Genomic DNA, 27,975 nt, shown 5'->3' on the forward strand with positions numbered 1-27,975 from the left:
AAAGTCATACGTTATGTAGCTTTACAAAACAGACAAAATCTGTGACTATAATACAGAATAAAAAGGCTACAACTACTGTAAAAATTTAAAAAGCAGAGCCTTGCTGAAGGTCAATGATGAGGTTTTTTTTTTTTGTCAATAAAGCGAGTGTTGTTTGTTAAGGCTGCTTTATGCTGTAATGGTTTCAGCAGAGTCTCTGTTGAGTACATTTTTTTTTATTGCAATAGCAGGATTGCAATTTCCTGTAGGGACTGACAGATGTCCTGAGTAATTTGGCCTCCACAACAGCAGGTGGTGCTATGAGTTAATTTAAACTTGCCGTTGTTCTCCTTACTTGCAAATTTCCATTACATGGCTAACACAAGGGGAAACCCGAGGGACTAAAAAATGAAGCCAAGTGCCAAAAACAGAAGTTCCTCAAGTTGCCACTTGAGATTCGGCATTCAGACTTAATTCAGCTCGCCTCAGCTCCAACAGTGAACCACCTCTTTGTACTTTTTTCAGATTACCTGGGAGTTAAGTGGAGTCTGGCAAGATGGCGACAATCAGAGCTGCCAGCACTGATGCTGTGTTTCAAATGGCATGCTTCTCTTAGTACATTCATACATAACACTTTTACACGTGTGAATTACATATGTGTGCATTTCGACCTGATTGTATTGTCTCAAATCGCACACTGCCATTCTGCACCTATTGGAAATAACTGTAGTTTTGAATGCATCACCCGCTAACATGTCTGCTGGCTTCGATCATTTTACCAAGAAATTAAACGTGTTCTTGTGCCCTGTTTTAACACACACAATAAACATACTGATGGTTTCTACCCAACAGTAGTATGGAGGTACTTGGTGTTCCACAACAACGGACGCTTCCTCGGCCGCCACAAATTCTTTATGTCGGTGGTCACTCCCTTTCTGTTACGTAGCCATCCTGGCAACCGTTGAGTGTGGAAAGTGTCTTGCGTTTCACACTACATTTTTGGACCGTTTTGAGTACATGATTTGAGTATTTGTAGTGCACTGCATGTTTCCATTACACTTGACAGTGTGTACGCACGTATGCGCTAATGCATGAAAGCTATGACCAACATCACGGAAGATAGGTCTTGTTTCATTGAGTCTCTGGGCTGATATCAGGCTACAATTTATTTCACATTATACAGATTGTACTTCAAGCAGGATAAGATAATATATTCCATATTCCAGTAAGCCTTCCAGCACCAAATCACACGTACAGTACAAAAGTTAAGTAGTCAAACGCTAGAAAACTGAATTTTAGGTTTAAAATCACAAGTGGAATTTGTGGCTGAAAGTATCTCCACCTATAACGATAAACCGTTGCGCCAAGCCAGTTCTAAATAATGTCTTGTTTCGTAGTTTTCAAATATGAATGTCCTTCTCCAGTTTCAGATGTCAATTGAATCATTCAGTCAACAGGCATTTTCATCTTCCTCTTCTTGTTTCTATTTCCTGCAGCAATTGAAACGCAGAGCACCAGTTCTGAGGAGCTTGTCCCCAGCCCGCCGTCTCCTCCGCCCCCTCCCAGAGTCTACAAGCCTTGCTTCGTCTGCCAGGACAAGTCCTCCGGATACCACTATGGTGTCAGTGCATGTGAGGGCTGCAAGGTAGGACTCCTGCACCTCGTCACACCTCAAAGCTTCTCTCTGTGATGGAAGGAATAAGAGTGTTTCACAGAGCTGCCTCCATTTAGCCTTTTACGATGATAGTAGTAGAACTAAGAACTTTAGTTTTCTTCAGGGCTTCTTTGTACTTTTTTTTAAACCCAACTGTGGAATTTCCTAACTGCTGATTTAATACTGATCTGATCATCAAGATTCAGCTCAGTGTAAATTAAATGCTGACGTGTTTATTTTGGAAATTCCCAACCACTAAAGGAAATTGTTCCTTTGTTTTATTTTACGAACCAGGGTACTCCTATGACACGAAGCCGATTGCAAGTAGAAAGTGTATAAAGTTATTCCCATTCCTTTACCGCCTGTCACAAGTTTACCGCGCTGATGCTATCCTGGAGTTGCATTCAAAAGGCATAACCACCACCTCCTTGTGGCCTTTTGTACCCTTGTCTTTTGAAATTTGGTGCGGCACAGTCTTGGTGGTTTGCACTGTTTCCTCACAGCGAGCGGGTTTCAAAGGGCCTTTCTGTGTTCACTTTCCATGTTCTCCCCATTCATGTCTGGCGCTCCTCCTGCTTTCCAAAGACTGTAGGTTTGGTGGATGTGTAACTCGAGCGACCAATAAATTGGCCTCGTCGATGTTCTTGTACCAGGGTACAGTAAGTCATTGCTGTGCAGAGAAACTAGATGTTTGAGTTAAGTGTGAATGGTTTTGCTTGATTTTGTAAAACAGTAGTTTCACAACACAAACTTCAGGTACACCTGCACGTTATTCGAGCTTTTAAAAGTATCAGATCTTCAGATTAAGCTTCATGAGGAAATGTCAACTTTTATCCCATTAATACACATGACTGAATCAAAATGTCATGTTTCCACCATGTTTTTAATGTTCTTTTTCACCTTTTGAGATTTGACTCTTTCAATTACATCATCTTCTTGGACTCTCTACTTCTAAAAGGGTTCAATGATACCAACTGGACAAATTGACAAACCAACTCCCAACATTAGTGGACGGAAAAAGGCATTGTTAACAATTTATTTTGCAGATTTTCCTGAAATTGGGTTAAAATTTGCTCTTCATTGCTATAGTGGCTATGAATTTACTTAATAAACAGTGTTGACGCCTTCATATGAACTGTGTTGTGAGTTTAATTTCATTATTCTCAGACTATCATTCATTATTTTCCAATTTCCCATTCAATGTTCTCACAAATGAGTTCCTGAATGGCATGCCACAGTAATTGTTACATATTGATTGGGGTCGTCGCAGGAGCCGAGACAACTCCCAAACCTGTCGGAACGGGAACCAGCCGGTTGTCGGTTATTTCGGCCAGCCCAAAAAATCCTATAAAAGTAAAATTTTTGAATTAACAACACTATTAGCTTTCAATTTATCTGAATTACAGGTAAAAACTAATAGAAGTCTGTATGAAAATTAAACCGATGTGTAGACACAAAAATAAAAGGTCTTATATTAAAGGGTCTCTTCACCCAATTTACTCACTTAATTCTCTGAAGTAATTTGCTGTGTAGATGTTCGGCTCTACTTGTGCTTCTCTTTCAGTGCCTTGAGCTCCAGCAAACAGTTCAGTGTAAGTATTAGAGGTAAGTGAGAAGATCTGATTATTTTCGTAATTTGGCTGCGCTGCCCCTTTAAGACACGGCAGTATCTCTGCTCAGTCTCTGTCTGCCATCCTGAAATGTTCTACTTTTAGAATTTCTTTCCAACATCTGCCATGCCAGCACTTATCTGTCTTCTCCCACTTCCAGCCGCTGTTGCTAGGCAACCGCTCATGCCAGCATCTACATAGACACACACATATATAAACAACTTTCTGTCAGCTAGTCAGTGAATAGGCTGCTAAGTGTGGATTTGAAAGTGTTGTTTAACATTTGGCTTGTAGCACTTCATGTGTAGAGACGTTTAGGAGTGTGTTAGTGGAAGCAGTGATGGAGGACAGTCAGGTTTCGACCAGAAAACCGCATGTATTTGTTGCAGACGGGCTATGTAATTACTTCCCAAGCCATGCAGTTTTCTCCCATGCAGTCAGACTGCGATGTGATGTCCTCTTTCCTCCCCGCCTCTGTAATTGAAGCAGTGGTATGCCAGGAATCCTTTGGAGTTTTTGGCCCAGAGGGAGGTGGTGATCAGCTCACTCACCAGGCTCTGGGTCAAACTAAGTTCTCTGCCGACTCGCATGCCGTTTATGTGCCAATATAAGCCTCATCGTAAAGGCCTGTCATGACCTCATGACTGCCATGCTCTGGCCTCAGTTTAAGGGAAGCCCACAATAAGAAAAGACTGTGAAATGTATCCACAGTGCTCAGTGAGGTATGGATAAAACAGCAAAGCTTAGGGACATGCGACACACACTGACACATAAGTGAGGAACCATCATCACATTACTGGATCACATGGCTCTTGGACTGAGCACCCTGAGTGCAGATTAGACTTCCCCCAGGACAGATGCAGGTGGTGAATGAAGCCAAATTGCTGTCAGAGTGTTTCTGAGAAACAAACAATATGGCAGAGTTACATTCCATCTATCCGCTGCCGCTACACAATGCTCATGTAAAAATAGTTCAAATCATGGCAGAGTGGGTTTGATTTTTGTGACATCCTGACTCAAGAGGATTAGGCACCGGATTATGTTTTTTTTTCCTCTGTTGTATTTCTGTCTCCATGGTGAAGGCATTGTTGTCTGCAGTGCAAGGGGCAAGCCCCGTCTATTGGACAGATGCAACCAAGCATGCTGTACAGCTGTAGGCTTTTAGCCAGCAAGAAGAGCCTTTTACTGCCCAGTGAATGTGCCAATTAGAGCCACAAATAGACTCAAAGACAGACAGGGAGTGTGTGTGTGTGTGTGTGTGTGTGTGTGTGTGTGTGTGTGTGTGTGTGTGTGTGTGTGTGTGTGTGTGTGTGTGTGTGTGTGTGTGTGTGTGTGTGTGTGTGTGTGTGTGTGCTATGTAGACTCTGTGAAGAAGAAGTACTTGTTAAAGAAACTTATGTACATATGCAGCGATATAAAATAAATCACTCTGCACAGACGGCCCCAGCTGTGTACATAACTTTTATAACTAAACTAAATTTTTATTCATATGATTAACATAAGATTTATTTATTTTTTAATTGTCTTTTCTTACCTTAAATTGACTTATTTATTTTGGTGAGTACATAAAGTCTCACTTATTGGAATATACATTTGCGCAACGTTAGTGTTTGATTTCAATCCCCCGTGCACTCAATCACTACTCCCAATAGAAACAGACACACTCAGTGTTTACCTCAGTAGTGAGTAGTGAATTTAAATTATAGATATTCATGAATCAGCATCATTTTGCATCACCACAGCTGTACAGTCACGTGACTTTGTGTCTATATAATGAATGAGATTACTTTGTGGGCAGTAGAGCATACAATTAACACTTTAAATCTGGAGAGTTCGATTAAAATGGTAGCCCATGAAAATATTGCACTGTTAACCTTTTGTGTCAAGCCCCTTTTCATTTGTTCCATTTCCTGTTTGTATGTGAAGTGTGTCTGATTGATTCAAAATACTAATTACTTCTGAATGCTGCAATACATGTCCACATTTATGAGGCGGTCCTATTACATTACATTTCATTTAGCTGACGCGTTTATCCAAAGCGACTTACAATAAGTGCATTTCAACCATGAGGGTACAAAACCCAGAACAACAAGAATCAAGAAAATACAATTTCTTCAAGAAAGCCAAACTACAAAGTTCTATCAGTAAGTGTCGTTTTAAGTTCTACTAAAGTTCTACTATTCAAGGTAAAGTCTGAAGAGGTGTGTTTTTAGTTTACGGTGGAAGATGTACAGAGTTTCTGCTGTCCTGATGTCGTTGGGGAGCTCATTCTACCATTTAGGAGCCAGGACAGCAAACAGTCATGATTTTGTAGAGTGTTTAGCTCAGTGAGGAGCAACAAGCCGATTGGTAGAAGCAGAGCGGAGGGAGCGGGCTGAGATGTAAGGTTGGACCATGTCCTGGATGTAGACTGGACCCGATCTGCTCACAGCACGGTACGCAAGTACCAATGTTTTGAAACGGATGCGGGCGGCTACTGGTAACCAGTGAAGGGAGCGGAGGAGGAGGAGGGGGAGGAGGAGGAGGAGGAGGAGAAGGAGGAGGAGCGGAGTAGTGTGAGTGAATTTAGGAGGTTAAAGACCAGTCGAGCTGCTGCATTCTGGATGAGCTGCAGAGGTCAGATGGTACTAACAGGTAGACCTGCCAGGAGGGAGTTACAGTAATCCAGACGTGAGATGACCAGAACATGGACCAGAACATGGACCAGAACCTGCGCCGCCTTCTGAGTGAGAAGAGGACGTATTCTCCTGATGTTGTGCAGCATGTATCTACAGGAACGTGTTGTTGCAGTGATGTTGGCAGAAAGAGAGAGTTGACTGTCGAGTGTCACGCCGAGGTTCCTAGCAGTCAGGGTCGGGATAACAGAGAGTTGTCCAAGGTAGTAGTCAGGTGTACAGAGAGAAGAGGAGGGGACCCAGGACGGAGCCTTGAGGGACACCAGCTGTGAGAGGACACGGTTCAGACACAGATCCTCTCCAAGTTACCCGGTAGGTGAAGTCGTTGAGATAGGATGAGAACAGGGAGAGAGCAGAGCCTGAGACACCGAGACTCCTGAAGGAGGAAAGAAGGATCTGGTGGTTCACTGTGTTGAATGCAGCAGAAGGTCTAGAAGGATCAGGACAGAGGACAGAGAGGCTGCTCTAGCAGTGTGAAGCTGCTCAGAGACAGAAGGAGGACCGTCTCTGTTGAGTGGTCTGTTGAAACCAGACTGGTGGTCAAGAAGGTTATTATGGTGGAGATAGGAGGAGAGTTGATTGAAGATAGCTCGCTCCAGAGTTTTAGAAAGAAAAGGAAGAAGAGAGACGGTCTGTAGTTGTTTACTTCAGACGGGTTGAGGGGGGGTTTCTTCAGGGGAGGGTTCACTCTCTCCTTCAGAGAGTTCAGGAAACAGACCGTTGACAGAGAAGTGTTCATAAGATGGGTGAGATAAGCTAAAAAGGCCAAAGTTTCCCTTTACATGTTTAATGACACTAAAATCTGCTGCATTCAGTGCTGACCTGCAAATAGCGCAGAGTCTGAAATATTTCTTCCTCATGTTTGTCTTACATATATATATATATTTTTTTTATTATTATCTCCAGTTTTACAAAGTAAAGCAGCAAAACTACATTTCATAAGCTGGAACTAGAGAGTGTTAATGATCATAAAAAAATAAAATAACAGTCTATCAGTTATTAAAATAGTTGTGAATTATTTCTTTGTCATTCCAACAATCACTGTAGCATAAAACCAAACCCATTAACACCAATGAAAAAAAACCCTATTAATAGGTGGTAGTTGTACTTGTATCAGTGTTTGATTCCTGTATGGTGGAGTTTATTATGTTGCCGAGCCTAAGCAGATCTGATGTGTGGACAGAGCTGATTTGAATTGTTAAATCAGGGAGCAGGCATATGGGCCTCCAGACGCACATGCATATGCAACAGATGAGTGTCATCTGTGTTGACCCAAAGTCAAGAAATCCTCCAAAGTCAAGGCATCCTTCACATCCAGTCACTGCCTACACTTCCTGTTCAGAAGAGACAGTGTCCTTCTGAAAACTCCAGGTGAAAACTCTGCAAAGTGTCACAAGACCATTTTCAAGATTACACAAGCAATCTGATACAAGTTCCTGTAACTTCAGCTGTCTGCGCAGGAAAGTTAAAGGGTTAGTTCAGGCAAATTCCAGACAGGAAACAAAATCTAACAGGCGCAACAATAAGAGTATTCATGTACACAGAACAGTCTGTCATTAGATTTGCCTGGGACCAGTCCCTCACAAGACAAATTTAATGGAAACATAATGTGGAAATTTTAAAGCCCCTATCAGACCTGCACATCGTCACATACATGTGATAATTTACATGATGCTCAAACATCAAGCTAAGTAATCCAAGCAGGTTAGACCTGGTAACATTTACTTTCGTAGTCTGAATTCAATTTTGTCAGATAGTTATTAAGCATGTAAAGTTGCAACTAATCAATATATTTCATACTAATAATGAATTTATCATTTTGAGCTGTAAAATGGGATCACTAATTGTAAGAAAACCTCAGAAAATGATTACCTAACTCTGCCACTGTTCTCAGCACTGAGAAGTGTTTCAGTGTCTTTTAGTTTGCTGTTTTAATTTTGCAGTTTTGTGACTTTCCCATTCTGATTCAATGTCAGCGTCATCTTCAGCGTTGTTTCCAGCAGCAGCAGGTAACTGCATTTATCAGCTATCGAGCCAGTTATTTTTCTCAGATCAAAAGCAGACACTGAAGATTTGCTCCAGTGAGAACATCTTGGCTATAAGTGTGTAAGTGTGTTATAAAACAATGTAGAATTCTCTGATAAATGATGAAACTGATGAGTGTCAGCTCTACTCATGATGGTGAGTAATACGTCATCATCATCATCATCCACATATTGACATGCTTTTCAACCTGAACATTATGGCTCTTCTGTGGTGGCACCATATGTTTTGAATAATGACAAACATTTACGTAATGGTTGAATGAGAACAAGGTGTTAAGATCTGAATCCTGTAAAGTTAAAATGGTCTGTTTTGTACTTTTGTTGTATTAAAGTGGAGACTGAAATCTCAAGAGCAAAAACCTGGACAAAGAAAGAACAAAGATATCTGTATGACAAAATACCACTAGAGTTAAAGGAGAAAATGTGTTTTCCTCAGAGCTCTGGTGTCCTTCTTCAGGCTAGATGCAGAACAGTTCCGAAATTACGTCTTAAGGTTGTTTTGCATAAGCCTTGAAATGTCCAGAAAGAAAGACGGCTTGAATCTGTACGCGTGTCGTCAGTGCTGACAGCTCTTTGGGGACGAAGACAAAACTTTGAGCTGTGAACACTCCTCCCCCTCTCTCTTCTACTTGTTGGGTCCTGAGGCGTTGACACAGCGGGATTAGTTTGATGGAACTGGTTTGACAAGCGAGAGACCATAACCTCGGTGAATAAAAACACAATTCAGAATGCTCACATTGGAAAAGAGACACCAGTGTTTCTGAGCCCTCAGCCCTCACTGCTCTGTTTTTCCACCTCAAACCCACATGCAGAGATGGAATGTAGGAGGAAACTCACCTACATTCACCTACAATTCAGAGTTCTTAACTTACTACAATATTAAGTTTTTAATTTGAAGTTTTCTCAGGACCTACTTTGCACCAAGAACCTGATGTGTAAATGAATGTATAAAATGAATGTATGCTTCATCCTGTATAAAGAAAATAGCATTGATTTGGTAACAGTGTAAATAGTGAACTTCCATACTTGTTTTGTTTCATCAGTCCCTCAAGGAAATTGTGATCGCAATAAATATTACAAATTCAAGCATTCCCTACAATATTTGCGAGAAGTTGCAATTTTGCAAATTTACAGCTTTTCTTTCAATGTAGTTTTTCCAAACCAGACTCGTTTTGTTATTAAAAAATAACTCCTCAACTGTGCTCCATGTCCTCTAATCAACAAAAAAACCTCTGTGCTTGCTATTTGAAAAAAAACAGAGCAAGTGAAAAAACAGAAGAGACAGGCATTGTGGGAAATGTGGTTTTATTGTTAGAATGATGAAATAATCTATGTTAGTTTTATACACACTTTTGATAAAGACTGCACGTTGTTTTTGTGCATACAGTATATGTTGAATTAATATCAGTTAAACAACATTTAAAGCTCTTCTTTTGATAGCAGATGTTGCCTTTGTATTCTATATTACAGTCGCAGATAAAGCTACGTTTCTTTCAGGAAGTTTTTGTAACTTTAAAAAAAAAAAAAAAAAAAAATATATATATATATATATATATATATATATATATATATATATATATATATATATATATATATGTCTGATGTGCAGCATGCTTATTTTCACAGGAAGTGATTACATATTGACTCTTTATCAGGTAGCTGTTAAAAAAAAAAGCAATTTATTTTCCTTGACTTGCAATTTTTACTAATTTCACAATTTTACCCAGTAAACTAACAAATCCCCCTGCAATCATGGAGGGACTGTTTTAGTGTACAATACAAACTGTGCTGAGTGATACATACCAGTGTGATGAAGAGAAGGAAAATGTCAGAGGGACTTTAGCTGACATGTCATTTGGAGTTTTTTTCTTGTTTATATACTGTGTGTGTGTGTGTGTGTGTGTGTGTGTGTGTGTGTGTGTGTGTGTGTGTGTGTGTGTGTGTGTGTGTGTGTGTGTGTGTGTGTGTGTGAGTGTGTGTGTGTGTGTGTGTGTGTGTATATGGTTTTAACTAACGTTAAACATGAGGGTCAATGAAGACAGCAAATTATCGCCCAATGCTGACGAAACAGAAACAGTAACAGTAACGGGAAAATGAGAAAGAGCAACTACAGAAAAAGAGTCAAAGAACAAAACGAAGCTGCACACTGCGAAAAAAAAGTCGAATTGCCACTCTAAAGGCAGTCACAACCGTTTTATTTCCTTACTGTGTCACAAAATCGGTCCATGTCCAAGAAAAAGATGGAAACAACAGAAAAGCATGTACCTAACCTCGAGACATGGTGTTTAACAGTCCGGTAGCTTTATTTTTTTTTTAATTTCAGATGAGGATTAACAGGGTCTGAAACAATGAATATAACAGAAAATAAATGATTTCAGAAACACATTCAAAATATTAAAGTAATGGGGAATACAGTTTTCAAATCCATCATTTCCTATTTAGTGCAATTAATTACAAAATGCCTTCTTTGAATATGAATTTAAGTAAATGTGACAATTACTCATAATATCTATATTACATTTATTATATAAGTACACTGAACTATTCAGTCTTTCTATTAAGCAATAGAACTTAAGTCACAGGTATGAGAGAGGTATCGTGTATCGTCTGATATGACCCAACCTGAAATAGTTACTTATGTTTGCTATGACTCTACAAAACTGGAGACATGTAGAACTCTGGAGAAAAGACATAAGCAGATAAAATCCGCCACCCATTTTTTTAAACAGAAGTATTTCTTCACCATTTACTGTAGGCTGATCGATTGCGTGGTGTTAAATTTAATCTGAGGCTGATGTAGTTATTCTAGTTAGTCAGTTTTGACAGGTGCAGCTTGAAGCCCCCATATTGTCAGAAGGTATTTTGTGCACTGGTCGTGGGTTTGAGATATCCTCCTGACAAACACATAAACAGGACTAAAAATATATCCTCCTTGGTGTACAAGTAAATTATGCAGGAGTTTATAAAAGTAGCAACAAGACTCCATCTGCATAATTCTGCTTGTGTGCACATACAGATTTAAATCTGCATGTCCGTATGATGTATCCACCCCCGTTCAGTCCACAGTCTCAGCAATTTAAACCCAAACTCTCATTGCCATATCATCACTGTTCATAGTTAACTCAGCAGCTTCCTCCTCCATGTGCTCCTCACATCTTTATTTACTCCCTGCTGTCAGCTGCAGTTGCAGGATGCTGATGATGAAGAGCCCAGTTGAGTTGACAGTTTACTGCAGAGACAGAGAGGGAAAAGAGGACATGGATCTGCTGAGGTCTTTCTCCGCCTGTCACCATAATCTATACAGCTCTGGGTACTAACCTACTCCATAATGTGATTTGTCAACGATGTACAACATAAAAGAAGCCCTAGTGCTAATAGAGAGAGAAAAATCAAACGGAGAGGGTCAGCACGGCAGAGCTGTGACGGGGAAGAGATATGATTGGTATGCTGTGACATCGCTCTCCTCCCCCTGCAGCGCGATCCACTGCTCAACTGGTGAAGTTGCTTCGTGTCTTTTTCAGTCATCAGTGGATGGCCAGTTAAAATGTAACATGTGCTTTTTGTGTGTGCATTTTGTGGAAGGTGTTTGGACTGAGCAAGTTGTTGTTGTAAAGTAACAGCATGTGAACTGTCCTTTCACATGCTGCTCTGTTGGGGGATTAAGATCCTCTCTGCTGTTTGTCAGAGGAGTTTGTACCCTCCTGTGCAGCAGTTGTGTTCTCTCTCTGGTGTCATGGGATGAATAAGGCCGTGTTTATTTAGGTAGCAATGGAAGGATATCAGATCAGCTTAATGGGAACAAACTCTGGAAGATACCAAAACAACAACAAATAACAGTCCTGTCTCCTACAAATGTCAATTATACATTTATATCACTACTAGCAATAATGTTTTAAAGGAAATGTAATTGCACCAGAATTACGCTTTCTGTTAATGAAACAAGAACATGTTCTTCATTTACATGTTGTTTCATTATTGCCTTGAGTTCAAGGGCATAATTTGATATGTGATACACATGGATTTTGATGTTACAGAGCAAACAGTATTTGTCTTTGTTAACTTGATTTCTTTAATGTTTATTTCTGGATTTGCACCTTTACGCTGTCAAAGGTTTTTTGAAAAAGAAAGTGGTATAACTTACATCAGTCCCCACACCTTTTAACCCTTGCTTTAGCTCGGTGTGAATGTCCTCTCCATGTTTTCCCTTTTATAAAGTCTGTTTGAGAGGGATTAGGGCCAGACTCAATCGAACCAGTATGAGGTTTATAGCTCAGGTAGCACCAGGTGGTGGATCTGGGGGTTTAGCAGAACAATAAGGAACACTGTTACGTATCTGTTGTTGCCGTGATGGACCAAGCTGGCGGGCATAGGGAGCCGCAGGTGGATCTTCAAAATGAGGGTTTTCTATTAAGCCAAAATGAAAAAAACATATTACAACACATACAATCGTGAGGCCATAAAATAGGTTAACTAAACCCAGGCTATAATAGTGTCAAACTGAATAAAGCCAAAATACCTAACAAGCTGAACACAAAGGGGATATGTGTGATGACTAACCAAAAAAACGAATTTGGAAATCCTAATGCCCCTGTGATTTGGTGGACACTTGGTAAAGTCTGACTGCCCACTTTCTTCTTTTTCTTGGACATCTGTACGTATTATAAAATCACTGCTATTGGTCAGGGCTGTGCAATCAAAGCTTTCTGAGGCACTGAATGGCTATGAATCAATTCTGTTGAAAGTGGTTTACATGGTTTCGAAGCATTTAATGCTGTCAAAGTTGTTGCTCATTCATTGGTAACCTTGGACCTTTGTTGTGGAGGACTAACTCTGAGACCAGGATCAAACATATGCTAAAATGTCCGACTGGACAACAGAATTAAACATTTTTCCAGCCTGGTACAAAAAACTGTTTTGGTCTCTTTAGCCAATTTCCTGCTTATGACAGCGTTACAAATGTGTATTATTACATAATTAGGGGCAGGGCTGCTTTGAGAGACAGGTGGGCGCTGTGACCGTTGGCAAGCTGTAAGGTTTCAGGAACCAGGTTTCATTTGGTGCACACTCTGGTCTACCCACACATCACCTCTTGGCACCACTGCAGAGGTGGTGATGGCCAGAGCCCCAGGAACTGAGCTTCAAAACTAGTCATCAGGAAACCTATGAGTGACATCATGGAGGTTATGTCCAGTTTTTATACGCAGCCCAAGGTAGTTAACATACATTAATGGATATCACGATGAAACACATACAAGTGGTCTTCTTCCTTTATTTTTTTTTAAAAAGGCTTGTAGTGAGCGTTACGTTAGCTTTTAAAACGAAATTGCAACACTCATGGTGAATTCAGGAGCCGAGAACAGCAGTGGGTGAGCCAAGAATCAAAGCTCTCAATCCATGGCCACACGGCCTTTGAAGCATTATATAAGCTTTCCAATCTTAATAATGGAGTAATAATCCCAGAGACAGGTTTTTTGACTGGAAGTCAATTGGCAGCAAGGATTTCTTAGTGTCCACATATAGCTGCAATACCACCAAGTGCCACTAGAAGATGGCTCCAAAAAGTCTCTGGCTCCATAGACTCCACTTTAACTTCTCTAATTTAGGTCAATCATTTTTCCTTCAAGTTATTTCGGTTTTGATAGCTGAAGTACTAAAGTAAGAACTTCTTATTCATTTTCTGGAGGTCCATCTGAAAATAATCCTTTCTTTAATTAGAAAATAAGCCTCAAAATGTGGTGTTTTTGGGATTGTGTCTGTTTGATTGATAGGTCTGTGGTACAGTCAAGTTTCTGCTCTCAGTGTGCAGGACGTAGTATCACATATTCCAATCAGATCGAGTCAGATCCATGTTTTTTTTATTCCAAAAACAAAACTCCAGCTTTGCCTGCAGATATTATCTGCTGATAAATCATACTATATCTCATACCTGAACTGAATTTAGTTGCTTTAAGCTCATTCTTTTTCTGTTATATTTATTTTACACTATGGCAACTTATTGTTAACCCTTCTCTGTACACCCTCATTGCATTTGTTGTATCATTTGCTTTTTGTGTCAGTGTTCATGTCGGGGCTGCTCAAACAGCTTATACTGTAACACAAGCCTGTTTAAATATCAAGTGTTGACTCGACCTAGACCCAGCTGGAGTCATGGAACCAGACCTACAGGGGGTTGATCTCTGGTACCGCCCAATTATCTCTACATTGGTTGAGCTTGAGCTTTCACAACCTTCTGACAGAGTGCTGTAGGGGGCAATGTTTGTTACACATGAATTATAATGTGCCCAAATCTGATTTTATTCAAACTGTTGTAGTGTTGCTTGTTTGGACTCGAGCGCAGCGAACACACCATTGATGATGTTGGTTTCAAGAACTGTATATTTCTCTCTTCATACAAAATTTACAAATCTCTCACATTGTCTACTGCCAGAATGTAATCAGCAACCAGGACCTGGAACAAAAATGTGTGGACTCTATGGTTGGGTTGGGAAAACAAATCATCAGGCTAAACAGTCAAGGAACACAATTGGCCATCCTGAACACTGGTGCGAGTGTTGTGGACCTGTCAACACTAGTTTCAGCACCATGGACAGCAGCTATGACTCTAGAATAATGGATTGATATTAGATCCTGATCAAGAATTGACTTTTGAGGCCCAAATCACTATGGACACTTGAGAATTTGGATGTTTAGGAAATAAATGTAACTAAACGGGTCAATTTTGGATAAACAAATCTACCTGGTGGACAAACTATGTAATGACAGCTAAAACAGTTTGATTATCTGATATGCTGTGTGTTCTTCATGTGACGCCAAAACTCTACAAGATTACTGAAGGAACCAGATTTGATCTAGTTAAAGGTCTGGTCTGCTCCTCTTTGGATCATTGTCTGCAGGTAGTAACCACTGCAGAAACCATTGCAGACCAGGAGCACCCAACAGACCTCGCCATTTCAGGATCCGCTGATCCAGTCATCTGGCTATAATGATTTGGCTCCTGTCAGGTCAGGACTTTAAACCTGCCCTTTTCTCCCACATCCAAAACATTGATTTTGAGGAAGAAAAAAAAAATGCTTATTTGTTGTTTAATACAACCCTGTTTCCAAAAAAGTTGGGACGATGTACATGAGACCAAACTAGAGCTAATTACAAATTATGGAGATCACTTGGACATATTTAACTACTAAGTCCAAAGGTGGATTCTATGAAAAAGCTCTGTGACAGAGAAATCTGATTCTCTTTATTTTAGTGATTCCACTGAAATCTGTTGATTAGTTGAGTAGCTTTGTTGGAAATATTGCTTGGTGTTTTGGCACAAAGCCAAACTTGCTTTGAATTTGTGAAAATATTTTATATTCATGTGTTTGGTGACAGTAAAAAACTTTAATACCTCAAACTTTACACTAAACAAGTAAGATGTTTGGCCTTAATATGATAATTGTGTATAAAGGCCATGCCATGAATGGGATGGGTCAGCAATAGGTCTGACCAAAAGCGACAGAACAGACCTCAGCCTATGTAGTGTGTTGATGTGCAGGTCGACAGAGGCCTCCCATCAGAGAGTGAGGGAGCTTAAAACGGCTACAGATCGCTCCAGGGACCCTCACCAGGTCTGGGCCCGAAAGACAAGCACAGAATGGTGAGAAGAATAGGGCCACAGTGGGGTGTCTGTGGAGGACAGTGTGATCTGAAACCTCCTCATTCCCTCCTCAGTTGTCTTTTAATGCCTCTCGGTCTCCAATTCTGTCTCTGCAGCTATTCAGAGCAGACGGGTGAGTCACACAGCTTTTCTGTTCAGGCCTCTCACTCGCTATCGCTTCTTTTTCCTCCTCCTCTTGTTCCTTCCTCTTTTTTTTGCTCTCACCCCTCTACTTTCCCCTTATTCACTTTTCAGTCTCTCCTGTATCTCCTGGTCCATCTGTGCCTTTCAGGTGCTCAGATTGACAGATAAGCACTGATTGGGTTTCGGGGGAGTTTGTGCAGAGGGCCAGAAGAGAAGAGTGGGGGTCTGAAAGAGCTGTGTCATGTTTTCTGTGTTGTAGCTGTTGACTGCTGCACTGTTTGTGCCTTATCTGTTGGGGTTTCACATTTGCCACAGTAACAATGGAAGTCTTTGTGCAGTCCGGGCTCCTTTTTTTGTCCTGTTGTTCTGTATGTATGTTGATACGGCAGGTAACCCACAACATTACTGCTGTCCTCATTTAGTGTTTCCAAAAAGTCAGCTTTTAGCTTCTGTAAAACCAACATGGCAAACATTCCCAGTCCTTGTTGTGTTCACTGGAGAAAGTGTGTGCACAACGAATATAGTGCAAAATAGTTTGTTGTTGTTAGTTGAAAATCACTTTTCTCAAAGTTATTGACATTTAGGGACTAAAACAATCCACCTTCCAAGAGGCTTTGTAAAGCGTTAATTAATATAGTTTTGTAACCCATGAAGTAGCATCCATCTCTTGGCCTAGTATAACCAGGAGCTTATGTTCTGTCATGTTGTAACGTTTGCCAACTTCAAATAGAGTCTGTTTTCTGACTTTCTCCTGTGTAAGGAGTAAGTCATAATGTATGTCTTTCTACTTGCTCCCGGTCCCATCACCTAATGATGAAGTCTTTTAACCACTCATTAAAATCTTAAAAATTTTGAGTGCCATTATTCTGAAATTTCTACATGTGGCCAAATAGGCCACTATTCAGCAAAAGCCTTTAGTCTTCTTTAACTCCAAAAACAAAAATCATAAAGCTAGTCTGACATCCTTCAGGTTTTCTTTAGGTAAGCATTTCTTTTTGTTATTAATCTCATGTTCTTTAAGTCCGTTTGCAAGTGTGTTTGGTTTTTCTTTTCTTTTGTGAATTAGTGGTTTAAAAGGTGTATCAGAACTTTCAAAAAATACTTTTGAACTGGTCACTGGAAAACACACAGTCCAGACCATTAATGGATTTTAGAGTGGGTCACCTGGGTACAGTCCCGGAGACTCAAGAAGTGTCGCTGTATCCGCCCATGGGCTGTCATATTTACGACTACAGAGGCAATGTGGATCTATGGCAGGACGCTTTAGACAGTAGTTAGACAACCTCACATCATCTCCAGTATGAAATTCAACAATAGGTTTTCAACAAACAGCAGAATCTGAAAGTTCAGCTTTACCTGCAGACACAAAAAGACCACAAAGTAATGAAATGTGACCACAAAGAGGCTAAAAATGACTTCAAAGAAAAGCAAAACAACCACAGAGAAATGCAAAACTGCTGCAAAGAGGCTAAAAATGACAACAGAGGCCCCAAGTGACAACAAAAGTAACACAAATGACCCCCAAAAAAATGTATGCAAAAGAACCCAAAATAACCTCAAAGCAACGTCAAACAACTACAGACAGGCTCAAAGAGACTATAAAGAAAACAACTACAGATAGGCTGAAAGAGACTATAAAGAAAATAACTACAAACAGTCTCTTTCAGAGACGATAAAGAAAACAACTACAAACAGGCTCAAAGAAACGATAAAGGAAACAACTAATGACAGGCTCAAAGAGAATATAAAGAAAACAACTACAAACAGGCTCAAAGAGAATATAAAGAAAACAACTACAAACAGGCTCAAAGAGACGATAAAGAAAACAACTACAAACAGGCTCAAAGAGACGATAAAGAAAACAACTACGAACAGGCTCAAAGAGACGATAAAGAAAACAACTACAAACAGGCTCAAAGAGACGATAAAGAAAACAACTACGAACAGGCTCAAAGAGACGATAAAGGAAACAACTACAGACTATAAAGAAAACAACTACAAACAGGCTCAAAGAGACGATAAAGAAAACAACTACAAACAGGCTCAAAGAGACGATAAAGAAAACAACTACGAACAGGCTCAAAGAGACGATAAAGGAAACAACTACAGACTATAAAGAAAACAACTACAAACAGGCTCAAAGAGACGATAAAGAAAACAACTACAGACAGGCTCAAAGAGACAATAAAGAAAACAACTACAAACAGGCTCAAAGAGACGATAAAGAAAACAACTACAGACAGGCTCAAAGAGACAATAAAGAAAACAACTACAAACAGGCTCAAAGAGACAATAAAGAAAACAACTACAAACAGGCTCAAAGAGACTATAAAGAAAACAACTACAAACAGGCTCAAAGAGACTATAAAGAAAATAACTACAAACAGTCTCTTTCAGAGACGATAAAGAAAACAACTACAAACAGGCTCAAAGAGACGATAAAGAAAACAACTACAAACAGGCTCAAAGAGACGATAAAGGAAACAACTACAAACAGGCTCAAAGAGACTATAAAGAAAACAACTACAAAGAGGCTCAGAATTACTACAAAAAGCTGAAAAAACACCTTCAAAAAAACAGTCCCCATTTGTTTTTGTGATTATTGCATTAAAGAATGCTTGATTTTGTGGAGGATTTTCTCAATGATTGCAGTGTAAAAGTGACTTATTGTCACAAAACATACAATCTGTGATTAATTTAGGAAACGAAGGCTAAATCTGTTGTCAAAATAAGAGCTTTAAATGTGGTTTACTTAATAGTAATGTTTTAGTAACAACAGGAGAGGAACAAAACTTTGCTGATTGTAAATGAATAAAAACTGCAGGAATTTTGCAAAATTGCAAGCTCTTGCAAATATTGCAGACAATGCCTGAATTTGCATTAATTATTGTGTGTGCAAGATCCCAATTTCCTGGAGGGACTGAAAAAGACTTAAAATATTCACAAATGACACAAAATGATTACAAAGAGATTCAAAACTACTATAAAGAGACTCAAAATGACAACAAAGAAGCTCTAAGTAAAAATTAAAGACGCAAAAAGATAAATAAAAAAATAAATGAAGTATGTTTTACAAAATAACCCAAAATGACCGCAAAATGATGCAACATGTTTGTTATTGTTTGTCATCAGTCTTGGGGTCTTGCTCCCATGAAGAAGGGTGGATGGCCTTCAATACTTGTTTTTACGGGCCCATTATCTAATCATCTGTTCTCTAAGTATTTGGACTGTCACGCATTAACTGTTCTTTAGGCTCTGTGCTTTAGCATGTTGAAATAAAAGAATATAAAACAATGGGTTTTACATTCAAGAGACAAGTTTCAACCTTAATTTGAGTAAGTCCAGTATTGATATAAATGTGTGGTAGAAAAAGCCCTTTAGAAATTTAGTGCCCATATTGCAAAGGCCCATAGTAATTAGATGCTGGACTTTTTTTCTTTTTTGTTTGGTCATTATTTAGTTTTTAAATTAAGGTTCACTTTTCTGACATTTTCAACTCTTTATAGCAGGTATTTGACATTTAAAGAAAAAGTGGCTTTAGAGTTTTCAAATGATAAAAGTCAGTGACATGTTTCTGTTTTGCTTCCTAAACTGTGACGGGAATGACTCCAAAAACCTGCTTTCTCTTCTTTGTCATTGTTCTCTCTCTTTTCCGTTTCTGCCCACACTGGTTCAGCAGCTCAGTCCCCTCCCTGAACTCTGCCGTGTCTTTCCAGTGAACTCCAGGTGTAAGTAATAGCTTGGACTGGATAAACTGGATAAATATCACCCCTTAACACACACACACACACACACACACACACACACACACACACACACACACACACACACACACACACACACACACACACATATCCCCTCTTCCTACTCGCCACTCTACCTCTCCTCAATTTTCTGGAACCCCCCAGGGTCTCCAGTGTCCTCTCCACTTTCCACAGCAGTGATAAGATGTCGACACGATTAAGAGCGAAAGCTAATCCGCTGCTCTGCCTCCCCCCCCCCCCCCTTGGCTGTACTGAATGCTCAGGCAACACAAAACGCAGCGGCCCAGTCCAAAGAGCCGGGGCGAGCGAGCCGGTCAGCCAGTGGATGGCAGGAGCAGAGAGAGAGAGAGGGAGGGAAAGAGAAGGAGGCCAGGTGGACAAGGGGTTGGATTGTAGCTAAATAATTAATGGGCGGCGCTTTCGTTTTTTAATCTGTAAATGAGAAGGCCTAAGATGGCAGGGCCGTCGCTCTGACACCCTATCCCTGGCCCATTAAGATAACAAGATGTTGGATAATGATCTCGGTTAAGGTGCAGTTTATCAGTCCAGGGGGAAGTGGCCTCGTCTCCCAGGTGGCTGGGCCAGTGTCCCCTGATGCCCGACATTACATCTCAACACGGCCTTATCCACAGAACACAGAGCTCGGTATGAAGAGAGTTGTTGTTGTCAACATAAACACAATTACCTCTGCAGAGAGCGTCATCTATAGCTGTCCAGTGAAAGCCATGACATACTGTAATTCAGTACACATCAGAGTCTGTCTACATTTCCTTCTGGTCACTTTGCATTATTTTGTGGTGGTTTTGTGTCTTTGTTTTTGGTCATTTTGTATCTGGCAGGAGTCATTTTGTGTCTCTTTAGCGTTGGTTTCCAGCTGTTTGTGTTCAGCTTGCAATTGTTTTGGTTGCTTCTCTGTCTTTTGGATATATTTTCAACACTTTTTTGTTAATTTTCCTAGTTACTTTGTGGCTATTTATCATCTCGTAGTGGTCCGTTTGTGTCTCTGTTTGGTTATTTTACAGCCATTTTTGAGCAGTTTCTTGTCACTTTTTAGTAATTTCCATGTCTTTGAGGTCTGTTTGTCTCTCTTTCTGGTTGTTTGCATCTTTCTTTGGTCGTGTTGCGTCTCGTAGTACTTTTGTGTGTTAATTTTGCTTCTTTTTTGTCAGCTATTTCTCTTTGTGTTCCATACTCATCTGTTTTTCATCTTGTAGTGATCTTTTTGTGTTTCTTTGTGGTTGTTTTGTCAGTTTTTGTTCCTTTTTTTTCCCCGCTTATTTTTAGCCATTTCATGTCTTTGTTATCTTGCATTTTCTATTGTTATAGTTGTTTTGAGTTTAATGTGGTTTTTTTGGGGTTATTTTGTCATTGTTTTCTTTCTCTCTGGACGTTGATTGACTATACAACAGGAAATGCTCAAACAGGGGCCCCCTGACCTTTTAGGCCCTCACCTCTTAGGTCCATTCAATAATTCATAACTGCTGAGCGTGATATTGCTTGATAGTATATTTTGAAGTTTGGTCTGAAGAATTTATTTTAGAATCTAAGAATCAAGGGTCAGATTGATGTTTCTACTGAATTTCTATAAACGCCTGCATGACCAAGGAAGGTATTTTTGAAGATTACTCTGATTGGCTGCTATATGCCAGTAAGATATTTTATTCATTGACATATCTGTGAACTTCACATAGTTCATTTTCCATATGCTCAATTGAGAAAGCGTTGATAAAATGTTTCTCTCAACAATATTTAGATTGATGCAACAATACTGTACATAGATGTATAATTGTTAAAGCCGTCCTGCTTCAGTCAACACCATGCCCAATTCAAAGGTGCACACTAATTATTGGTGTATATCTTCACCATAAATACATATATTGCCCCAACCTACACTTATGTGTCTACATGTTGAGGTGTTACATGTGTCTTTGTGGACTGAAGCACATTGAAAACACATGAAACACACTGACAGCCTTCAGTTTATCACAAATAATGTGTTGTTATCCAGGGAGGACCAAATTGTTGTGCATTGTTGATAGAGAGGTCAGACATGCAATTTTTATTCAATTGCAGCAATGAGGAGAACGGTATGTAACCATGGCAATGATACTGTCATGGTGAACTATAGTGACCGAGTTGTAACAGCCCAAAAGTTCAAAATATGGAAAAGATTTAGGATCAATTTATAATGGAGAGAAAAATTCACAATACGAATGCAAAATACATCATCCGATACACAAATACCATCCAACTGTCAGTTTTTTTCAACAAATCTGACGCAACTTTAACAAATGTTCCACAGATAAAAAAGAAGAAGAAAAAATACAAGCCTTTAAATGCATTTGTTAACGGATTAATATCTGTGGAACATTTGTTAAAGTTGCGTCAGATTTGTTGAAAAAAACTGATGGATGGTATTTGTGTATCGGATGATGTATTTTGCATTCATCTTGGTTTTTTTTGTATTGTTTTCTTCTTCTTTTGTTAATATTTTAAGGATGTTTTATGAGCTTTGTACAAATAACCAGGCAAAAGTGGAATAGTTGATGTGTGAAGTTTCACACTATAACCTCCCAAATTCAGATGCTGGTGGTAAACCTGCATAGCTGATTGTCTCCATCATAAATGTTTTAATTCACAGTAGGAAAGGTGTCAAAAAAACAAGAAAAAAAATCAGGTGATGTACAACATCAGTATGTCATTATATTTTACTTGGAATTAAGCAGCCTAATGTGTTAAAGTTTTAATTGTCGCAACTTTTACTTCAAAAACCAAAGTAGAGCTGAAGTTCATGAATCATGAGGAGTCTGTTTCCTGATTACTGCTTGGTCATGAACTAATAACCTGCAATAGTAAAACACTCTGAAGTTTTTAAATTGGAGTGTTTTATTATCCTTAGTTTAACTAGATAATATTAGTGGTTTATGGTCCATGGACATATTAACTCTGTAAACACAGATCGATTGGAAAATATTGGATTTCAGTCATGTTCAAAAGAAGTTTAGTATTGGAACAAAAGCTTTTCAGTGGCTTTAATAGACAAAAATTGAAGATTACTTTGAAAAAAACAACACTTGAACTCTGTATCCTGCTGACCGATATTGTAACATTGAGCAAAGTAGTTCTGCCCTCCTCTGCATCCTTGTATATGAAGTGTTATTCATTCTCAGCGTTCCCCACATGATCCTATCATTTATTTAGCCCAACAGCAGCCCCCCGCCTCCACCCGCTGCACTCTACCTAGATAAACACCTTTGTACAACACTCAGCTCAAGGGTGTCCTTTGGTTGCGCATTTATAAGCTTCAAATGAGTAAACCCACAGGACGTGTAAATATCAGAACAGTCTGCAGTCTCAGGTCAAAACTTGTGTCTTGTGGCGGTGGAGGGGAATGAACGAGAGGAGGAAGACAGACAAAGGAGAAAAGAGAAGTGATGATTGTGTTTGTGTGTTCTCGAACCCTGATGGTGTTTCCCTGAAGGCTTGTAGAAATGAAGTGCTTTGAGTGGCGGTATCTGTTCACAACTCATACTGCATACACACAACAGGCCTTTCTAAGCACGTATTACACACAATTACAGGTTACTAACATGTAGGTAAGGGATGGTATGTTGTCAAAGTGACTGATCAGTGTGATGTGTACTGTTAAATTTTGGCTTCGGCTTGTCTTTTTTTTTTTACTTTTCAAAGCCAAAACCACAATAGCAAAATTGTAAAGAACTAATTAAAACATTTTTACTGCTCAAAGCTGCAACTTTTCACGTGTCTGATTAACAGGCTTACTTCTTACTGCATTTACCAAGTGCCAAAGGAGGCATTGTTGTAGCGATATAGGTCAAGTTGTGCTTACAAATAGTACATCCGTGTAGTATTTCCATGGAGAGCTGGATAAGGTGCCACAACTCAGCCGTGCTGCCAATTCAGGTCAAAAATCATTTGTCTTATACATCACCAAAGGAAACGTCTGTGACATTGTTGACACAACATCTTCTATCGCCTGTAGATGCATGAAGAGAGCTGATGAGGATATGGTTATGCAACAGTGCCTCAGTGGTCACTGGGTATTACATTGGAATTACAACGAAAGATTCCCCCCCCCCCCCGCCCCCCCCGCCCCCAAAAAGGCATTTACCCCCATAGACCAACATGTCTAAAGGAGTTATCTGTAAATCTGTTGACAGGACACCTCCAACGTAAACAAAGTCATTTTTACTCTAATAGAAATTTTTAATTCATGGAGGTCCTAAACTTGATCCCTGTGGAACACCACAAGAGAGGGCAGGGTTTCCTCAGAGAAAATGATTCATGGAGACAGAATGTATTTTTTTAAAGACCTGACAGAAATTTATCAAAAATATTGTGGCTTTCCAAAAATGACATATGCAGCTCAGAAAAAAGCTAAAATCTTTGACTGGAAAGACATTTCAAATATCGGCCTGTATTTTGAGGTAAAGATGAGTTCGATTTCTTCAACAAAGGTTGCACAATAGCATATTTCAAAAAGCTTTTCTCTTTATATGACTCAGAAAAATAACCAAGACACAAGGTCATCTCCAGACAACATGCATTTGTAGGACTATATGTATATATATATATAGACATATATATTTGTATTATGAATGAGATCATCATTCAGAGACAGAGGTGGAGTAGAATGAGCTTGGGCACTTCCAGATTTATCCTGTACAAACCCACAAAAACGCAATGTACCAGAAGGATCCATAAAGAAATTGTTGATAGATTTTCTTGGCAAAAGACCAATACCAAATCCACAAAGCAAATCAAAAGCTGTGTTTATGTCATTGCAGTATTCTATATTCTATAATATATGAGTTACATTACTGAGACAGACGAGTTTTGATGATAAAAAACTAACTAGGAGAAAGTGCTAACAAGCCACCTGTTTAGTACCCTATATTAGTTAGGAGATAATTCTCTGAGTCTGTCACTGCAAGTAACATTATTTTTGCTTTAATATTGAAGCTGTGATTGACAAATTATGAAAGAACCTGTTTTATGACTAACAAAGCAGATATGTTTGAATTTGTTCATGCTCTCTCCACAACAATACAATGAATTGAATGGAATGTTGCATGTTGTTTATAGCATTGAGAATAATGTTTGGAAAAAAATGAGACCAACAACAACAAAAAACATCTGTCAGTGTCTGGACCATTGTTAAGTTCAAAATCACAGAATGACATCTTACAGCAAAGTTAAATTAACTCACTTATAGAACAACTTTTCTTTACTTTCATTGCCTCCATCAGTATCTTTATTTAATGTAATATATCCATAAAGTGGATAAGGAAGGTTTAAATGAGGAGTATTGCAGACCCAGGCCTTGAACTGTCAACAAACCTTCCTGAAATAGCTTAAGTTCACAAAATGCTAATCCGTCTTGGGAAACGTTCTGTACTAAGTGCACAACACACAAACTGCTGCAGCTCCAGCTCCCAGTTTAAACCCGCAGCACACTGTACAGCTCTTATCACACACACATAAATTTCCAAGGCTAAGTGACCTGCATGCTCTCAGCTTTGAATGACATAAGTACCTGAGTAGCCTTGGGTTCTGCACCCAACCTGAACACACTTATATAGCAGCTGATGGGGATGCAGGCCACTTCCATTGTCATCCATCAGACCTCACAGGTAATGTCTACCAACTCACTCAGCTTACATCAGCCAGGATAAAGGCCTCTATTAAGAAAATGAATAATACCAACTGAGGGGAGGTGACCTCGGACCAGTCACGTGCCATCAAAGCTCAGACTCGATTGGCTGCTTTTGGTAAGTATCTCTGCTACCAAGGGTGCAGCCTGGCGGTTGACGGATGCTTGCGCCGAGGCAAGATGGGCTACAGAGTCAGCCGTTTCAGTCTTGTGATCTAATCTGTTACCCATCATGCATCCTGCTTCGCTAATGAAAAGGCAAGGTCCCATCCGTCACAGCGGCTATGGTAAATGAAATTTTAACCCGCCCCCCTCCTCTTATACTCAACGAAGCTCCTCAGGCACAAACGCCTGCAAACATGTGCAGAAGGGCCTGGATGACATACGATGATTGCAAAAAAACGCAGAGCAATGGCAAATTAATATCAAGAGGGTAAAAAAAATAAAAAAAATCAGTGCAGACTCTTGCTTCCAACACGTTTTCCTCTGCTTTCTGTCACTCTGCTCGGGTTCAGCCTGTGGTTCTTCGTCCTGAGACTTTCAAGGAGGACCCACGTTGTCTTCATTATGTCTCTCCTTCATGCAGACAGTCCAGTGTGCGTTCAGTGTCACACCACAGGGCTAAATGTGGTTTCAGATGATGACGGCTCTAAATGGCCATCTCTGCCATCACACAAGCGTAACAGTGACAGATAGGATTTTAAAAATGTGAGCATGCTATGTTAGCCTTGTGCAGATCTTTGATGGTTTGTGAATGAAAAGCATCGTGCTGATTGAATGGTACTCCAGGCTGATAATGTCCTTAGTTCACATAGATGTTGTAAAGGCCCTGAGATCCTCAGCTACACTCGTAACAATAAATTTGGATTTGAGTACCATCACGTATCATCTGTCATACTTCACGGGTATTGTGTTCCAACTTACCCAGCTTACATCAGCAAGGATAAAGGCCATCATTAAATAAATGAATTATACCATCTGGGGTGCAGTGACCTTGGACCGGTCACATGCTACAACTGGCTGCTTTTGGCTTTTTTTAAGGGCACTGCATTATTTTAATTTTAGTCTGGTAAATAAATGCTTCACATACGTTCTGCAAATAGATGCTATTCATATAGAGGCAGTGACACTCAAAATATGCTTCACATGAAAAATGAAAACCATGTTACAAAATGCAAATAAGCTTAAAAAAAATCTCTTTAAAAAATAGGTTAAATTAGAGCGTTTGTGTTACAAATCCTGCTTTTGTAGTCCAATTATAACCAACAACTAAACATTTATGGACTAATATTCTTAGTACACTAAAGAATACAACACAGTTGATGTACTGTGCCATTTGACACCATCAGAAATAATGCCTGAAGTGCCACAGACTTAAAACTCATTTGTCAACTGCAGCACAAAACTTTGACACCCACTCAATGTACTGTAAACTATAAAATAACACATACAGAATTAGGCAGTCTTCTTGTCAGCTGGCCTCAAACAGCACAAATATTATAGCTGCTTATGTCAACTTGAAGTACACTGATTCATGCTGTTTCAAGGCTCTTTCATTGTACTTCAATGATATATTACATGGCCATAACTCAACACTACAACTAAGCTGTGTTCCATGTTCTTTTTTTTTATTTTTAGTACATGATGCAGCTGCTCTTACAAACGATGTACTGTTGCATGTAGTATGTTTACAATTGGGACAAAGTACTTCATAACAATGCTCCTTGACCTTTGACCTTCTTCGTCATATCTGTTGCAATCCGTAGCGCGACAAGCAAAAGGATGCGATATATAACAAGTCCGCTTCCTTGCAATGCTTCATCTCCTTCTTCTTCTCCTTCACACACAATGTCATTGTAGCAACACTCATTATTTCATCTTAAAAGGTGCTCTGAGAGCAGTTCTTAAGAAGACATTTTTAACTTGGAGCTTTTAGTGCCTTTTAGGAGGATTCTTACTAGCAAGATAAACTTCTTTGTGAATGGGGCCCTTCAGCTTGATGTGACTCCCCGAACACAAACCCTCAAAGTGTAAGAATCTCCTCCATCACAACGAGCTTCTCCACCATCACAAGTGTTTTAGGTACTTAGTTACTTATATCTTTTTGAACACTAACACCCTGAATGAGCCCAATTAAGATCCATTACTTCACCACTGTGCCACTGAATTACAATGAAAGCATTCATTTGAAAGATGAGTGGCTTTGGTCTTCCACAGAAGCTCAATGTCACCTTGTCAAGTTCAGAAGTGGCACTCCTCGCCCACAGCCGAACTAAAGTCCTCTGTTATTCTTCCATACTGCACCAGCAGCCTCACTGTTTGATACCCCGAGCTTCTTCACTCTCTGTTCACACTGGGACTCTGTTTCAGAGCTTAAATCCAACATTTGAAGCTCCGCAGAGCTCCCAGCAGGGACTCACTGACTCACTTTTCTCTCTGCCGTAATGGTAATGAAAAGACAAACATCCAGCACATTGTTATACAGACTCTTGTGACAATATGATATCCAGTGGCAGGAGAATTTCAGTGGATCTGTGTGGATGTTTGGAAAATTGGCAGCTACAGAAGATTAGAAGCAAAATGAGGTTAACGTTGTGAGAGCCTACTTTTCATGAACCCCCCCACCCTATCCTGTCTGTCTCCTCAGGGGTTTTTCCGCCGAAGCATCCAGAAGAACATGGTGTACACGTGTCACCGGGACAAGAACTGTATTATCAACAAGGTGACGAGGAACCGCTGTCAGTACTGCCGCCTGCAGAAGTGCTTCGGAGTGGGAATGTCCAAAGAATGTGAG

At 39.7% G+C, this 27,975-nt stretch overlaps 1 protein-coding gene across 2 annotated transcripts in view; it reads left to right on the plus strand.

Moving 5' to 3' along the window:
• LOC138214491 (retinoic acid receptor beta-like) overlaps positions 1-27,975 on the plus strand; it is a 195,437-nt gene that overhangs the window by 116,444 nt on the left and 51,018 nt on the right. For both annotated transcript variants that reach the window (XM_069176158.1, XM_069176159.1), the window contains 2 exons: positions 1,476-1,624; positions 27,829-27,970. In XM_069176158.1, the coding sequence (XP_069032259.1) occupies positions 1,476-1,624; positions 27,829-27,970 (291 nt within the window). The remainder of the gene's footprint in view (positions 1-1,475; positions 1,625-27,828; positions 27,971-27,975) is intronic.

The sequence above is a fragment of the Embiotoca jacksoni genome, unplaced genomic scaffold (assembly GCF_022577435.1).
Source record: "Embiotoca jacksoni isolate LCO1_2020_lvr unplaced genomic scaffold, fEmbJac1.0.p SCAF_7, whole genome shotgun sequence".
Classification (NCBI taxonomy): Eukaryota; Metazoa; Chordata; class Actinopteri; family Embiotocidae; genus Embiotoca; species Embiotoca jacksoni.